The sequence below is a fragment of the Cyprinodon variegatus genome, unplaced genomic scaffold (genome assembly GCF_000732505.1).
Source record: "Cyprinodon variegatus isolate N-32 unplaced genomic scaffold, C_variegatus-1.0 Scaffold134, whole genome shotgun sequence".
Taxonomy (NCBI): domain Eukaryota; kingdom Metazoa; phylum Chordata; class Actinopteri; order Cyprinodontiformes; family Cyprinodontidae; genus Cyprinodon; species Cyprinodon variegatus.
This window is the reverse complement of record NW_015150587.1, coordinates 51,469-68,747: the sequence shown is the minus strand read 5'-3', so window position 1 is coordinate 68,747 and position 17,279 is coordinate 51,469. Positions and strand designations below refer to the sequence as shown.

At 41.1% G+C, this 17,279-nt stretch overlaps 1 protein-coding gene across 7 annotated transcripts in view; it reads right to left on the bottom strand.

Moving 5' to 3' along the window:
• sema4d (sema domain, immunoglobulin domain (Ig), transmembrane domain (TM) and short cytoplasmic domain, (semaphorin) 4D) overlaps positions 1-17,279 on the bottom strand; it is a 50,805-nt gene that overhangs the window by 1,944 nt on the left and 31,582 nt on the right. For 4 of the 7 annotated variants that reach the window (XM_015376407.1, XM_015376404.1, XM_015376408.1 and 1 more), the window contains 14 exons: positions 13,090-13,223; positions 10,752-10,897; positions 10,609-10,671; positions 10,403-10,501; positions 10,214-10,307; positions 9,970-10,086; positions 9,485-9,636; positions 8,634-8,809; positions 8,347-8,503; positions 7,234-7,456; positions 6,949-7,061; positions 4,881-5,053; positions 4,669-4,715; positions 1,844-4,393 (listed from right to left, as the gene is read on the bottom strand). In XM_015376407.1, coding sequence (XP_015231893.1) covers positions 3,399-4,393; positions 4,669-4,715; positions 4,881-5,053; positions 6,949-7,061; positions 7,234-7,456; positions 8,347-8,503; positions 8,634-8,809; positions 9,485-9,636; positions 9,970-10,086; positions 10,214-10,307; positions 10,403-10,501; positions 10,609-10,671; positions 10,752-10,897; positions 13,090-13,186 — 2,652 coding nt within the window. In that variant the 5' untranslated portion in view covers positions 13,187-13,223 and the 3' untranslated portion in view covers positions 1,844-3,398. Of the gene's footprint in view, positions 1-149; positions 257-385; positions 599-1,843; positions 4,394-4,668; positions 4,716-4,880; positions 5,054-6,948; positions 7,062-7,233; positions 7,457-8,346; positions 8,504-8,633; positions 8,810-9,484; positions 9,637-9,969; positions 10,087-10,213; positions 10,308-10,402; positions 10,502-10,608; positions 10,672-10,751; positions 10,898-13,089; positions 13,224-17,279 lie in introns of those variants that run through there. The other 3 variants (XM_015376406.1, XM_015376409.1, XM_015376410.1) reach the window with 3 other exon arrangements.

The following is a 17,279-nucleotide window of genomic DNA, read 5'->3' as shown; positions in this document are numbered from 1 at the left end:
AACTCATACCGCAGTAATTAAAAAAAAAATGTCAAGGCTGCATTTTAATACTGAAGAAATCTTTGTTTATCGTTTCAAATAAAGCAGGAATCTCCAGGCAAATATGTTTGATATAAATTGGACTAAACCCAACCCAACCAGAGACCTACCCAGGCCTTTTCCCATCTTTTCAGCAGCTGCTCATGTTCTGTGAGCGCACCTCTCCATTGGTTCAGATCCCTGGATGGAATGTTTTCATCTGTCAAACAACAACATCCTTCATAGATTTAAACATCATCAATGTTTTTATGAGAGGCAACACTTGCAACCTACTGGGCTCAATCCCTCATACATGACCACAGTTCAACATTTTTACCAACAACAACATACAACAGGGCCAAAATACCTCCAGTAGTGAGGTGGAGGTCAATCTCAGACTTGTCACTTCCTGTACTGGCTTCAGCAATGCAGCGGTACCGGGCTTCCTTGATCAGTGGGCCCCCTCGGAGCCAGCTGCTCACCAGCACCTCCCTCTGGCCCAGCGGCCTGCGGTACTCCATTACTGGAGTGTCAACACCGTGCCCATTCACAAGCCACTGAATGTGGACGTCACTAGGACCTGCAGGACAGAAGGGGACCTCTTGTTGACCCCTGATTGTCGAGACGCGGCCACAGGAGAACAGTTTGCTCTCTTCTGGCGCGTTAACATAAGGGGTCTCAGTTTCAGACGATGCAGAGATTTAAGCAATCATGCAAGCATCCAATCTGCTCTGCATGCTGGTAAAAAAGGTTACAGCAACAACATGAAGAAAAACTTTTCTCAGGAACACTAAGCTTTTTCAAACCGTTGGTAACATATGAAAACTGCACACCTACAATCCTAACCCAAGCAAACTGTGCACGGACATCATTAATTGGGAGTAGTGACCAAGAGGTACAATAAAGATTTGTATCCTTGCACTTGGCATTAATGCACTACTTTGTGTTTGGTGGCTGCTTAAAAATAAATGTGCTGTGTGTTAGGATTAGTTTTAAACAACAAGGTACAACATTGTATAATTTGGGTCATTTATTTATTTTAAAAAAACACTAGTTTTGAAAACAGCTGACAAGGTTTATTTGACTTTTACTAGAAGCCCAACATCCCCTGGATTTATGTACATACTCAAAAGGTATTTCCAATATATACAGATATATTCACAAATGTTTACAGGCACACAAAAAAACTTCAGCTTTTTCAGTATCTTCTTTACAATTCACAATTTCTTACAAATTTAAAACTGCAGTTAAACAATGTATAAAAACAGTCAGGGGATAAAATGATTAGATGACTCTGTTTTCCTCAGTTAATTCTCTATTTTAAAATGCAGAACAACTAAAGTTACATTTATTTAACCAAAAATATGAACAGCTTATATAAATTTTAATTAAAAGCAGATTTCCAACCATTTCCTCATGTTTTGTTGATAATAACCTAAATCACTTAAGTTCTTTCAGCAGCAGCTACACAGTCCAGTCCCATTCTACACACATGGAGTCATATTGATAGCTCGACCTTCATCTCTGAAAACAAGAGTGATCTAATGTTTTTTTCCCCAATGACTGTACTTGTGCAGGTCAGTTATATGAAGCTGATAATTAAACAATAAATCACCATATAGATCCATCTTGGTGGTAATCCAAAAACGAAAGCAAATAAATCCAGAAACCAAAATGCTCACTGTTAGTGCAGCTTTGAGTAATGCCAAAACACAGTAGAAAGAAAAAGAATGAGTGGAAAAGAAAGGGTTAAATGCACAATGCATGGACTTCATAACCCAAGCATGTGTCCCTGAGGGAGGCGGGGGGTTGGGGGGGTGAGATAAGTCAGGCACGGGCAGAACTCACCTAGGGCGAGGCAGAAGAGGAGGAAGGCCTCCTGGGCATGAACCCCCCAGGCTTGGTCCTTCAGGAGAGGAGGCAACAGTTTCACCTCTGCCTCCCGAGGATTCGCGCTTTGGGGCTCGGTGCAGGAAGAGGAGGAGGAAGAGGAAGGGAGGGAAGAGCAAGAGCTACTTCCAGAGGATGACAGGGAAGATGAGGAGGAAGCTGTGAGAGGGAGCAGCGGAGAAGAAGAGAGCTTTGAGGAAAACCTGAACACCGGGTGGCATGCAGAGAAGATTAAAAAGGGAGAGTGAGGGATTTAAGATCAGAATAAAACCAAGGAGTTAACCACCAACTTTGTTGATGTTACCACAGAAGTGTCATCTTAAATAACCTAAAACTGAATGTTAAATAAAGCCATCAAAATAAATATAAAACTTCAGATTGTTTCCAGGGCTCTGATGTCCTCCATTCATGCTGTACATTTTTTTTCCCGTTAACGCAACATAAAGGGAGACGGAGTGATGAAGGTTAATACACGAGACAATCAGGAACGTCGACTTCACAGGTAAAACAAACAATAAAAATAGCCTCTTTTTTCTTTTAATCTCAGCAGTGCCACTCAGTCCACAGTTCCATACATTCCAGCTTCTCTCCACTGATCAAGACGTCAGATTGCTGTTTTTTTCCTCATCCTCTGACTTGCAGACCATTTGGTGTGGATTACAACACAAGGTGACGCACCACGACTAACCGTACAGAACCACTCTTCCCTGAGAAATCACCATGACGACAAAGCATCAGATAAAACAACAAACAGATGCAAACGCTGCAAGCGATTTATTTTTTTTTCTATGCAGGTGGAATAGAAATAGGATTCCAATTTGGAAAACATCACCTTAGCTTACCAATTTGGTAAATAATGTTTCCAATTTGGAAGATAAGAAATAGCTTTTTCTTGCTGGACTCAGCTGAAAGAAGGTAGAAGCCCTGAATCAGAGCACATGTCTGGTCTAAGCCTGGAGATAGCAACAGTTCGCGAGATGCTGGACATTTGGCTTGATTGCTAGGCATGGGCCAGTAATCAAAGGACACCATTTAAAAGGGTAACCTTTGCCCCTCCCCCACCTGTTTGTCTTCACCATCAATCTCTCCATCACAGTAAAACCACTTTAAAGAGACAGTATGCAAACTTCACCACTCTGTCCAGTAATATATCAGCTTGTAAATCATGCTAGAGCAGAATGACCAGCATGTTAATATCCTGCATACAACTAAATCTAGTGGTTTATTCAATTTGTGTTCAAATATTTGTATTTAAATCCACATATATTTTATAATGTTAACTTCCAATAGGTTGTAGTATTTAACAGCACTATAAATAAATATTGTTTCACTGTTTTAAACTCAATCAGGTTATAGGTTTAAAATCATTGTGCTGAATACTGTAAATCTTATTTGTTCTGGTCATTCTGTCCCCTGCCTGACACAGACAGACGGCACGTTGCCCAGGCATACTTTCAATGCTGAACGAGAGGAAACCAGCACAGGTTCTATCAGTAAGGCTCATCAGCGTCTGCAAACTGGATGGACTGGGAGTCGCAGTCCACGTCGAAAGGTTTCTCCTGGGAGGCGCCGTCGGCTCCAAAGTCATGGGAAGGGACGCGGCCGTTGCTGCACTCCGGTTCAGTCTCATAGCCCGTGTCCCGCAGTGCCTGGAGGTTTTTGGTGGTCTGGCTGCCATTCTGGGTGGGTTGCTCAGTCATGTTAATTTTCTCAGCGGCGGGCGCTTCCATTAAACCCGCCTCACAGGCTCTGTACTCGGACTGATGGGTGCACTTGTTGCTCCCCAGCAGAGTGGCTCGCAGCCTCAGGCACGGAGCTGGGAGGTACTGCATGTAGCAGTTGTACACCATGGCAGCCAAGAAGAGGAGGAAGAACAGGAGAAAGAGGAAGAGGAGGGCCATGCTGTTGTTGTTCTGCAGGTACTCGGCTGCAGGGTCCTGGCTGTCTGAACCGGGAATGACTGAGTTTGGAGGAATGTTCCTGCTCGGCTGTAACCGGATTGTGGGTATGGGCGGCCGGGTTAGTGATGGGTCAGTTTGGGGAGGGGAGGTGAGAAGGACTGTGGATGTGAAGCTGGCTGAAGTTAGTGGCTGTCTCTTTGTCTTAACATTACCTTCAGCTTCATGCACGCTACTAGTCTCCTGGCTGCTGACTGTGGTGGCCACACGCTTTATCTGGGGAGGGGGCCTGGGAGGAAGATCCAAGTTCAACTTGTATCCAGCCAGCAGGCGGCTGAAGTTCTTCCCAGCAGCGGGAGCCCATTCCACAGACCAGCACTCGTAGTAACCCTGATCCTCCGGGGCCACGCTGTAAATGAGGAGCCCGTTTTCGGCAATGAAGTGAAAACGAGAAGCCTCGCTAAGAAGAGAGCCGTTAGATTTCCACATCACATGCGCCAGGTTGGAGTGAATGACACAGGGCAGCTCAGCAGAGCTGCCTGGTTTCACCAACACCTTCTGATAGTCCTCGTGAGACACTGCAGACACTGGAAAGCAAAACAAGAAAGAACCAATGTTAAGAGTGACAAAAATATAATGTGGAAAAAAGACAAAAGAATATTTAAAATAAATGAGAATTATTAGCTATCTGATGAGGCAGCTAAGGAATTATCTGGACCTCTAAACATATTTCTATTTAAATCCCCCATTCGTCTTCTGACCAGTAAATACCACACACTGGATAGGAAACCCATGTATCTGCTGTCACACTGTTCTGGTTCACTGAGCGTCTCATCAGGCTAAATGTGAGCTCATGTCTTACCTGTGGGACACTTGTCTGCATCACCATTCAGACTCTGGATCAGCCTCCTGCAACACAGATAACACAACAAGTCAAAACCATTGCCACATGCTAGGATGACACAAAGCAGGTCAAACAGGAAGAATTTCTCTGGAAGTTTCCTTCGGACTGATGAGTGAACAGCTAGTCGGAAAGATAAAAGATAAAAAAGGGAATGCTGCCAATCCGGTTACCTTCGCTGCTCCTTTGGAGCGTCAAGGATCATAACACAGGCAGCTGTGTTGGGGTCCCAGGCGCAGTAGGGGTCTCGGGCCAGGACACATTCACCACAGGAAGGATACTTTCCACAGAACGCTGTTGGTGACTGGACGACGCCAGAGTCTGACCCAGCATACACCGACCGTGTCTAGAAACAATAAGGTTGTTCATATAATATATGCAGCAAAAGTTTTCAGAATCTTAACAATTTAATGTAGAAATGCATCAACTAAAAATGAGTAATTTGATGTTGTTTGATATTAATTTTAAAAATGAATCATAGTTGGAGATTTTTTTTTTTATATTTATAAATGACAAAGTTAATTCTTGAATTTTTCTGCTGGTTTTAAAACTTAAACTATTTTAGCTGTCTATTTTTAAGAAGTCAGAAAAAAGATTTTTTCATTTATTATCATTATCATTCCTGCCTCAAGTGGAGGGGTTCAAGTATCTTTGGGTTCTGTTCACAAGTGAGGGGCGAATGGAGCGGGAGATGGATAGTTGGATCGGTGCGGCTGCTGCACTGGTCTGTCGTGGTGAAGACAGAGCTGAGCAAAAAGGCAACACTCTCGATTTACCGGTTGGTCAACATTCTTATCCTTATCTATGCTCATGAAATCTGGGTCATGACCAAAGAATGAGATCGTGGTTACAAGCTGCTGAAATGAACTTTCTCTGCAGGGTGGCAGGGCACCATGGATGGCGGCGCTCCAAGGCAGCGGCCAAGACCAGCTCCTCTCGACAATTTCACAAAATATGCGCTTAAAACGATACAAACTAGACAACCAACCCGCATCTATGATCGCCAACGCCTCCTGGACCTACGGTCACAAAATGTTTTAAATACTGAAATTGTTTACTGTTTTTTTGCTACTGACGGATGTGAACAAGGCAACAGTGGAAAATAATGGAGGAAGAGATGCCTGAGACGGAGAAAGCGGGGCTGCGGAAGGGGGCCAACTGCGAATCTAAAGAGAGATCCCAACAGACCACCACTTCCATCAATCGTTCTCTCCAACGTCCACTCATTGGAAAACAAAATGGATCATCTTCGACTCGAACTCTCTTCAAAAAAGGAGATATGTAATATATATATGCTGCGCTATCATTCTGACGGTGTCTTGGCTGTGTCCAGCAGTACTGGACGATGCTGTTGGCCTGGGGGGACTGATGCTATACCACACCGATAGAAAAAAAAAGCTCTGCATGAATAGAGGCTCCTCTTAGACTGTTCCCAGGCAATCGTGAGCATCTAGGAAGGAAGCACAGTCCTCTGCAGGTGAAAATGAGGAGAGCACTCTAGATGCTTCCCGCCCAAATGCTGAAACATCTCCAGCCGGCTCCTCCCGGCCCCCTCCAGCTTCCACATCTTCTCCATTATCGTCTGTCGCTGCTAACCCTGCCGATGGCACCACTGCTGCTTCAACCACATCAGCCTCTTCAACCCAGGGAGCTACCACCCTCACAGCATCCTCATCATCATCCTACCCTGAGCCAGGAGAAGCGACTGCTTCAGGAGCCGGAAGCTCAACAACAACTGATGGGGTGAAGCCCAGGAAACAGTCCCCTATGCTCCAGCATCAGATCCTCTTCCACCAGGGTAAAAATCCCATTTGGATGCTAAGATCCTATCCAGATCCGTCTGACATCACTGCTGCCAAGCAAACATGAATGTTGTGCATTCCATAACTAGATATAGTGACTTAATATCACAGTGGGTTTTTTTATTGTTTTTTTTTTTTTTTTTATTGCTGCTGCTTGCCTTGTCAAGGCTGCACTTTGAAGAATGAGATTGTCTAGAGAGCTGTTCTGAACAAAATTTCTTTTTGTGTGTACGAAATGACAAAATAAATATGTTGATGTCTAAGCTTAGCTCTTTGTGTTAAAATTTTCCCCTCTCCAAGACTTTCTGGAAGACATCTTCTTTTTGTTTGCTTGATAATTTTGGGGGGATTCAGATAAAACAGGAGATGGCTGATCCCAGAAGGATTTTACATCTGCATTTTTTACATAATTTTTAGACAAACTGGAAAAGTGTCTGACCTCAGTGGACAGCAATAAGTTTTTGATGGGCTCAGGGTTCTTCAGGAGCTGGATCTCCTCCACAATATGAACATCTTCCTCAAACACCACAGACTTGTGCAGGACACCCTTATCTAGAAACAAAGATGGAAGAAAAACAGTTGATCTGCCTGCTAACAGTTCATGGGAAAACCTTTCTTTATCAGTTTCTCATATTAGCATAACAGGATTATAAACAATATATTGTTGCAAATGTTAGTCAAATGAAGCTATTTGCATGCAGGATGAAGGCTAATAAGTCCTCACCTGTTCCGCTAAAGATGACATCATAGATGTTCCCATCGAGTGCGTGGACCCTCTCGACTACAAGCTGTGTGTAGTTGACGTCTTTGGTGATGAGCCGAGGTCGGTTGCCAATGGGCAGGACAGGGTCCTCCAGTAGCGGGTGGTCCCGCACAAACTGAAGGGTCTTGTCTGGGAGGTGGAGTGAGCTGCTTATGTTCTGCCGCCGCATTTCATTGTTGATACACTGGTGTTTAAAACAAAAAGACAGGTTTAAGTCAGACAGTTGTCACATCTTTAAGACAGAACCCTGAAAAAACGAATCACTTAATAAACTCCACTCCGTTCTAAACCACAAACTTCAAGGAGATTTTACCATCTAGAACAACATAAACTAAACCATGAAGTGTAAGGCAAAGGATACATACCGCCAGCCAACCCAAGTTATATAGAGAGGGGAAAAAAAGACCCGCAAACTATTGTTTTGTCTATTATCCTTCAACCCAGTTAGATGGACTGGATGGCACCCAAGCAGCAGATTTTAAGTCTTAGTCAATTGAATTTTGGTCTTGGCTTTAACTAGGCCATTCCCACACTAATATATTTTATGCTAAATGAATCCACTAGTTGGTGTAGCCAGGTTGTCTTAAATAATCTATCACAGGTCGTCTTCTACGACTGATTTGTATTTAGCTGAACAGCTTTTCTAATAAGGAAAGAAAACCATCACAGAATGATACTGCCACTACCTTGCTTCACAATGGAGAAGTCCTTGGGCTTTATTTTCTACCTCACTGCATTTTGCAAATATTTTGGAGCCTGAATGCAAAAGGTTGCATTGGATTTTATTGAGGGGTATCAGAATTAATCCAAAAGCACACCACACTTTTCAGACCCACCCCTCAACAAGGAAAACATTCACATAAGTGGTTTTCCTACAATTGAGCAATATGCGATACTTTTTGTAACTGTAGCACATAAAAAAATAGAAAGTTTATGGTTTTATGGATAAAATGTAAAACTATTGAATGGATGTTAATACTTTTTCAAGGCTCAGTGTTGAGTATTTCCAGAAGAAATTATTTCCAAGCTCTGGTTTGTGAAAATAAGGCTGGCAGAGAGTTGAAAGGCACTTACTGCACCAGGACGGGGGGTGGGGGGGATGCCGTTATACCGCACCCACTTCGTGTGGGACTGCTCCACTGTGGCCTTCTGCATGTACTTCCCTTTAGAGAAGACTTCCTCCACAGCTGTCATGTTATAGGCACACACCGCAGACAACCCCACATTTCCCCTATAGCAGTGAAGGTACAGATGTGTTAATACAGTTAGACGACACAAAGAAACAGAAGAATGAGGCTTCTATGTAACTCTGATATGTTCATAGATCATTTCTCAGCTTTAAGTTGTAAAATATCACTGACCACTGAGAAGTGAAAACGCCATAGAAGATTGTATCCCTCCAGTCTTTCCCCTTCAGAATAAAAACATCATGGACCACATTGAAGACAAAGTTGAGCTCAGGCATAGAGCAGACCAGTTTGGCTTTCAGAAAGGAGGTCCATTTCTTCTGCAGAGTGCGCTGCCCGCCAAGGTCACCCTGGAAGAGCAGATTATAAACTTTAGGCCAGAAAAATAAAGAAACAGAAGTTAAGTTTAAGATCTTAAAGCAGGCTAATGGTCTCTGAATCCACTTATTTCCCTCTATAAGCTCATATAATCGTTACATTTTATTTATTGGTGCTTGGAAACACACTCATCATTGTCAAATATTATTTTGCAGCATCACAGTTTAGCTTAAAAATACTATTAAGATATCGAATGAAAAACAAACATTTGGAAGAAACCGAGCATATTTTCTTTAGTATGAATCAAGAAAAATATCTTCAACAAAACACCTCTGAGAAAGAAGCCCATTTCTATCAGTGCAATAAGCTTTCACAAGAAAGAAAGAGGTTCAACCAAAAATTTTAAATTTTTAAAACGAGACCTTTACATTTTTAAAATAAAATAAAAAGCACCAAGTAGTTTATCTCCTGGAATTATTAGATCTTGTTGGAATGTGTGTCTCTTTAACCAAGTCTTCATTCTTAACTAAATGTTTCTTGTTAGATTGTTGTCTAACAAATGTTCCTCTGTAGCAGGCTGGAAGTAAAAAAAAACCCGTTAGATCTAAAGAAAACAGAAGAAAAATGTAAAGGTTGTTGAAAACCTGCAAACAACAACATGGAGATCACAGAGGCATCCTGCAGGTATGAGCAGATGGTGCACAGACCTTACAGACGCGAGCCACCCTGGGGATGAGCAGCTTGCCAAAGAACTCGTACTCCACCGACACCTCAGTGAAAAAGTAGTAGATCTTATCGTCCTCTCCGTCTCCTTTTTGCTTCGTGGCTCTGATCACATCTGCAAAGACGAAGCTAGGCTCTGCAATGAGCAGAGACAGACAGACATTGGTAACATACTGACAAGTTCAGACCCTTTTCTTCAACTATGTACAAAACAATTTTACACAAATATCCTGAAATAATATGAATAGGCGTTAGCGGATGGTGACATTTTAAGGATGATTATGTCTGAATAAAAAATGAGAAGCTGCCAGTTGCATGATCTGTACACTGTTCCTTATTTACGGGTCAGGAAAAAGGAACATTTCTAAGGAAGAACTTAAATTAGTCACATCATGTTATAAAACCCCAAAGAGTCACAGTCAGCTAGCTTATTGTGGTAAAACACCTGTGGAATATAGTCCAAACTCACCGTTGAGCCATGAGGTGGAGTACTCCGTCCTGAGCAGGGAATGGGGCGGTGAGTATCTGGAGATAATCGGTTCGCTGCCTAAAAAGTTGTAAGCTGTCCCCGAGTATAGCTCTCCATCTGATGGGAGCGTGGAGAAAAAAGCCAAGTGAGATTTTCCTCTCCATAACTAGAGATTACTACAGATTATCATCCAGCCTAATGCAGAGCTCTTTGTGAAATGAGCCGAAGCTGGACTTCGACTCACCGACCATGACGGTTGTGAAGCTCTGTGACGGGTCGAATGAGCACTTCCCTCGGCCATCCTCAGGTCGACCCTCCATTGAGAAGTCAGCCAGATTCTGACAGACAGAAGGTCATACTAGTTAGAGAGTCCATGCATGTGTGTATTTGTGCAGCGTGCTATTCGGTTAAGGTAAATGGAGCATTAACCTACCAAGTAATCACACTGAGGCTGGAAGGCGTGTGTGCCACACACATAAAGCCGCTCGTCATCCACTATTTGGAGCACTCGGATGTAGTTTAGGCAGTCCCTCTGAAATAAAGCAGCACAGCTTAAGTCTAAGCTAGAAACGTACATCAGAGACCCAGACAGATAAAAAATACAAAAGAAATAAAAAGTGCATTTATTATGTAGCAAACCTCTTTTGATTTTCCTTTCAGTGTGCACATGTCCATGGGACGTTTTGCAACTTTCCACTGAACCTTCAAAATCAAAAACAAAAACTCAGATCTTCATAGGCGTCTTCTTTGCTCTGACACTCGTGTTACTCCTATTCTTTTACCTTCTGGTTCCTGATGGTCACATCCCTTTTATCGAGCTCAAAGATGGCTTCCCTTGCTCCCACATACAGAGCGTCCCTTTCCTCACTGAGTAGCAGCGTAGAGTAGTTAAAAACATCAGGCTCCCAAAACTCCAGGAGATCCAAATCTGAGGAGAATTTTATGACATTTTGCTCAGATCTTAATTTCAGTGGTTCTCTGCAAACACAGAGGCACAATATATAAAGCTCAGTGAAGTGTAGGAGACTTGGCCATGATTTGATTTGTTCCACAGAGGAGCAATTCACCATAGAAAAAGACATTTTAATGTGAAACTGATTCTAAGCTATACGTCGAAGGTCAGGCATTTCAAGGCAAAACAGAAATAGCCTTGCAGAAGTATTCAGGCCTCTATAACTTCTCCAAATTATGACCACAAATGTCAAAAAAATTTGTTTCTACGTTATGTGACAGACCAACAGACTGCCACTTGTTAGATTTTAAGGGGAATGAAAAGGATACAACATTTTAAAACGCTGTGATGGTTTAAAATCTGAAAACTGTTGCATGCATATATAATCGGACCCTTTTGAAAAGAAAAGGAAAAGAAAAAAAAATCCTAACTACTTCTAGAAAGCACCTAATAAACACAGTTAATCTTTAAGCAGGTTATTATTGTAAAAGCAGCTGAAGCAGGGGTGGGTTTTAACAACATATCAAGCTTTGATCATTTCTCTCACTTTTCGCCTTCATCTAAAAATTTCACAAATGCAAAGATATGATTGACTGAATGTCAGGAACAAGCAGCATCAGAGAAAAACCTAAAATTAACAGAGTAACTCGGGTACATAACAATCTAAGCAAAATTACTACGCAGTTCCTTTTTATCATCTAAAATAAACTTGGAACTTTAAAAACACCAGTTAATTTATCGACTATATCATGTTTAATATAAATTAATTAAATAACTTAATGAAAAAGTATCAGCAAACTACACTATTTTGGTGTCAGTCAGTCCAGACACCAAACTGAGGCGTATTTATATAGATGTGAATATGCTTAATTTTCATAATAAAGAAACAATAAAGCAAACTAGATGTTATTATGACATTTATGCATAAAGTGTACTATGCAAATACAATTAAATAAGAGTCATAATATTCCAGAAAAAACAGTGAGGGCCAGATTAACAATAGAATGGCATGTGTGATTACAAAGGCCTAGTCAAAGTATGCACATAAAGCCAATTAATAATCTTAATCTGAACGTGACAGTTTCTGATCACAGAAGCTCTCTCTAAGCTGGAGCTGTTTAACAAAGAAACATGTCACACTCCTGATGTGTAAAGAGGTTGGACACAAAACCCAGCATGATTGAGGCAGTTTTCTATTGTGAATATATTTCTAAATAAATATACATAACAGCCTTTTCAGATTTATTCTAATAAATATAAGGAGATCCAAGTAGGAGCTCAAGTATGGAGGCATTTTTATCTCTTATATTAAGTCTTTTAAAAAAGTAACATTAAAGGAAGCCTAATCACTCATTATTCTGCATCCAAGGCTGAAGTTAGTTAGTTTTTTACATCACCTAACATTATTCATAATACACTTTGCTGCCATAACTCCCCCTTCAGAGACACCTTCATTATATTCTGTAGTAACTTTTGCCACTTCAAACATATCTGAATGGTCCGTTGTGTTGGGTGTAATGCATGTGTGTTCATAAAGGACTGTGACAGTGGTAAGAGGCTTCAGTTTGCAGATACAGGTCGTGAGATAAATACCCTCAGCAGATTGAAACTGCAGATGGGTGACAGTAAGAAGAGTTTAAAGGTGAGCAGCTCTCACTGTTCTCACACAGAGACAGAGTTACTTCAACTATTTCTGTAATCAGCAATGAGAGCTTCCTCTTCAGAGAATTTTGCACCTAGTTTAAGACGGGGACAGGTTTCTCCTGATAAAAGTAAGCAACAGGTGAAAGTAAGTGTTCTATTGTGAACATGAGACTCACAGCTGAAAGAGTCTGACATCTAAAGACCGTGTGAACGCTCTGTTCCTCCAACACTGCCAGCAGAGCAACTGAACTTTATATCAGCGTCTCGAGTTTCTTGTTTTGAGTTTACGTAAAGATATCCACTCATAGTGATGAACATTAACTCTTATAGTTTTTACAGAAAGGGAAATTGGATGTGTGACACATTTCTAGAGGTAAAAAGGTTAAAATCCATAACATTTTCACTTCAGTATTTCTTTAGTAATTTTTTTACTCTCCTTAGGTACAAGTTTCCATTTACTGAATTTATAAAAAAAAGCTAAACCTGCTGTTTTTATCCAGAGTTGTGATAGTGGAAGGCTTTACCTTGGCGATTCCAGGAAGTTCTGGGAATGCTGTGAGGTCCCTGGGTTGAAACCTCCAACAGGAGCCCCAGAAAAACTCCAAGCACTCCGAATCCCATGTTGGATTCTGAAAGCTTTGGAATGGTGAAGTTTACCCTGCAGGAATGCACAAATAAACAGCCCTATTAAAACCAGAACCAGGATCTAAAGTTCTTTAAACGGGGGTGATGTTATCAGAGCCAGCACAAGTTCTCTAAAACACAAAGATCCAGCCTCTTTCTGTAAAAAAAAAATTAAAATAAGAGAACACTGAATAATGACAATAACTTCTGCAGTAAAAAGGATGTTGGTGAAGCAAAACCAAAGCATTCAAACCAAAACATGAATACAATTAGATCAGCAGACACACAGCAACAGTTGATAGGTCAGTTTCTTCTATAGTAAAGTAAGCCATACATGTTCTCTATCCTGCAAACAAACCTAAAAGGAGGATTTGCTACTTTTTTAACACAAATATAGGTATAATTTAGGGCTGAGGGGCTCCTAGTGATTTATGCTCCATTTCAAACTGCTCATTTTTTACCACCTGCAAGCAAAATGTTTCATTCTCAGTTTGAAAACAGATTAAAAGTAATTTTCCAGGTTTGTTAATTTGGCTCCACAGAAATGTAGTTAGGTGACCGAAATAAGACCACTGCCATGTGGCTCGCCTGTTTTAAAGGTAGAGAAGCATGAGGTTCCCTTTAATACAAAACTACGGTTATATGAAAGGCCAATTGATTCAGATGCTTAGGGTAGGAGACAGATCTCAAAGTTGTATGATGCTGGTCCTAAAGGACTGGAGTTTAAGAACCCTGGTTTAGGAGAAAGTCAAATGTATTAAAACTTGGATATTTTTTACTCTGTGGAAATGTAAAGAGATAACAACAGAGCAAAAGCTGTGCCATGTTAACATTTTAAAAATTACAACAGAAAACCATCATGTCATCGTTTCCAGGATCTCCCCGGGACCCTTCGCCCTCCCCTTTGGTGCCCCCTGAAACCATGAGTATCAGGAAATGACACACGCCCAATTAGTAATAAAATTCAGTTAATTCATCCATTGTTTGTCCTTCCACCTTACAGTCATGAAACTCCCCCTGTTACTGCTCTGAGGATGTAGGAAACTAGATCCGCTTGCCTCTGGTGATAACGACAATAACTTACGCCACGACAAACTTGCTGATAGTCAACCATTATCATACACTGGTGTCTTTTTCCGTTTGTCATTTCATGAGTCACTGTGACCCATTTGTCCTCTGCCTTCCCCTTAAGAAGAATGTGATGAAAACCTTTTTTCCCATTCATGCAGATACTCATCTTATCTACATTATTCTTATTTGACTTTTGTTTTATAAAACCATTTATAAATCATGGCTTTTATCAGCTTTACATAAGTCTTTCTACAGAAAGGCTAAAATATACAGAAGAATTAATAATTATCAATATTACAATTATCTTCTTGCCTTGGTTTTACAGTAATTTATTCTTTCCATAATTAGAGCAATGTTTCTAGGTGAATCATTGAGTAATCTGGGGTGAAAAGAACAAGCTTTAAAGCTTTGGTAAAATATTACAATAAATCTCTTAATCTGTTCTAAATCCGGCCTCTAAACCATGTGGCCAAATTACTGCGGTCCGACAAGGAGCAGTGAACACTAAATTATCCCAAAGGTCTGTTTTCACTGCACTCAAACCACATCATTGTGACTCTCACATAAGAGTAATTACCTTCTTTACTTGAACGTTGTTGACACTGAAAAGCTTTCAGCTGGGAGGTGAATAAATGACATAATTCAATAGTGAAGCTTATGCGTTTCCTTTCTGCAGATCAAGTCATGTGAGAGCTGCTGTGTTTAAGAAACAACCTCACACCCTGGTTTGTATCCCATTTAAAGAACACACAGGATGTTGGCAGTTAGGGAGCCTTCAGCATCCTGTGTCTTCGAAGGTTAAAGACGCAGCAATGAGCAGAGGGCGATCTGAAAGCGCACTTCAGCTCTGAGTAAGCAATGCGATCCAGAACTAAGCAGGTTATTCTGGTTTTAAATACCAACCTGATTGAAAGAGGGTACAGTACCAGCATGAGGGCTGCAAAATGGGTGGACCAGTCACAAGGAAAATGGTGATAAGTAGATTCAAAACAACTGAATGAAAAAATAAAAACTGAAGAACACATAACTAGATTTAGCACAGAAAAACTGACGGGAGAGCAAAACAACTGTAACCTAGTATAATGTACTTGTCAGATATCCATGTTTTTGTTTTCTATCTCTAAAAACAAATATAAATCGTAGTTAAATGATTACAAGGACAAAGGCTACGTTCACACTGAAGGCCTTGATGCTCAATTCCGATTTTTTTGCGAAATCCGATTTTTTTTCCCGCATTCCCGTTCATATTTCCATATATATGCGACTTGTATGTGATCTCCTGTGTGAACTGCAGTCATACAACGCACGAGTCCTGCATGCACAGTAGAGGACGCAATGACGTGCTCTTTTTTTCCCCGAGGTAAACATGGATGGTAGTGCCAGCGTGCATCTAGCGGTCTTTTCCAACCATAAAAACACAATCTTTTCAATATGTTTAAACATAAATACTGCTCTCAGCATCATCATCTGCCATGGTTGTTGTTTTTCTTTCCGCTTCTGCTAGACGCATAATAGTGACCATTGTCGGGTATTAATGACGTTTAGGTCGGATGAATACAACCTGGCCGTTCAGACACAGGTCGCATTTGAAAAGATCAGATTTGTATCGGATTCAGGACCACATAGCCAAGTGGCCTGTGTCGGATTGGAAAAAATCGGATCTGTGTTGCTCAGAAAGCCATGAAAAGATCAGATCCAGGTCGCATATCATATATATAAAATCGGATTTGGGTCACTTCAGGCTGCAGTGTGAATGTAGCCAAAGATTCACTCAGACTAAAGCAAAAAGACAGCGAGACTTTCAGCAGGTAATAAGAAGGATAATAATAATAATACATAGTTGCTCTATTTTTTAACCTACATTATGGAACAAGCTGGATACTGACCTCCGCCATTAGAGAACAGGATCTGTATTCATATGGGATTACACATGGAGGCTGATTTTCTGTTGTTTTGCTCCTAATAGAGTATAGATCAGCTCAGGAAGGCTAGAGGGAGATAAAAACCCCAAAACATGCAAGGTTCTCCCAGTGTTTTGCCATTTATACCATTTCTGCTATAAAAGCAACTTTTATCCTGCGTGGTGAAGTTTCATTGCATGTCATTAAACGTTGATCTTAAATCAAAATTCAAATGAAGCTCTAATAGTTCAAAAAGAGAAATGGAAATCAGCTATATTTTTTACTGGGAGTTGACGACTTTACACAAAAAGATGCAATTTGGATAAACATCAGCTAAATTCTGATGTCCACAAATCCCACCAGATTTGAAACTAACTTACAGTTTATCTGTGCTCCACATAAATGCGCCCATTCAGTTACTGAATAAATTAAAGAACACAACAGATAAATCACTGTTAATTACTTTTTAATGACCCAGTGGCCCTACTGCGGCTCATTCAGCTCAAATATAGGTTAGTAGTCCGTCCCCCAGCAGCAGGGGAAGATGAATCACATTGCACTGCATATAATCAGTTGGACTTGATCCGAAATGAGACAAAGAAAGGAAATTATAATTGATTATTGATCCATTTCTAAATTGGAACAAAAAGGCCCAGAGGCCATGGCTCTACTCAACACTGACCCTCCCTCCTCAAACATTTCACCAGCAAAATCTGTTAAAAATGTAATTCCATCCCAGCTTCAAGCCTAGCCATGCACTTGATTGTGCAAGGGAGGGGGGGCAAATACACAGGGATCCATTGTTTGTAGAAGATGAGGGGAGCCTCCACTCGACTCCATTCTACCCTGCCTCACATCCACGTCATCCCTGAGGAGAAGTGGTAAGTGAATAGAGACAAAGGTCCACCTCTCCCTCTCCTCCAGTTCTTTTGCAGCCTTGCCAGCCAAAATGCCAGGACAACTTAGCCGCCCCGAAGCAAGCCTTTAAATATCACACAGACCCATGGGATCTGGATGCAGTACAAAATTCTTAGCTGATCACAGCAAAAACACAGAAGACGTGACATGATAACACAGAAACAACAAAGACCCTGTTTTTATTCTCAAAAAATAGAAAA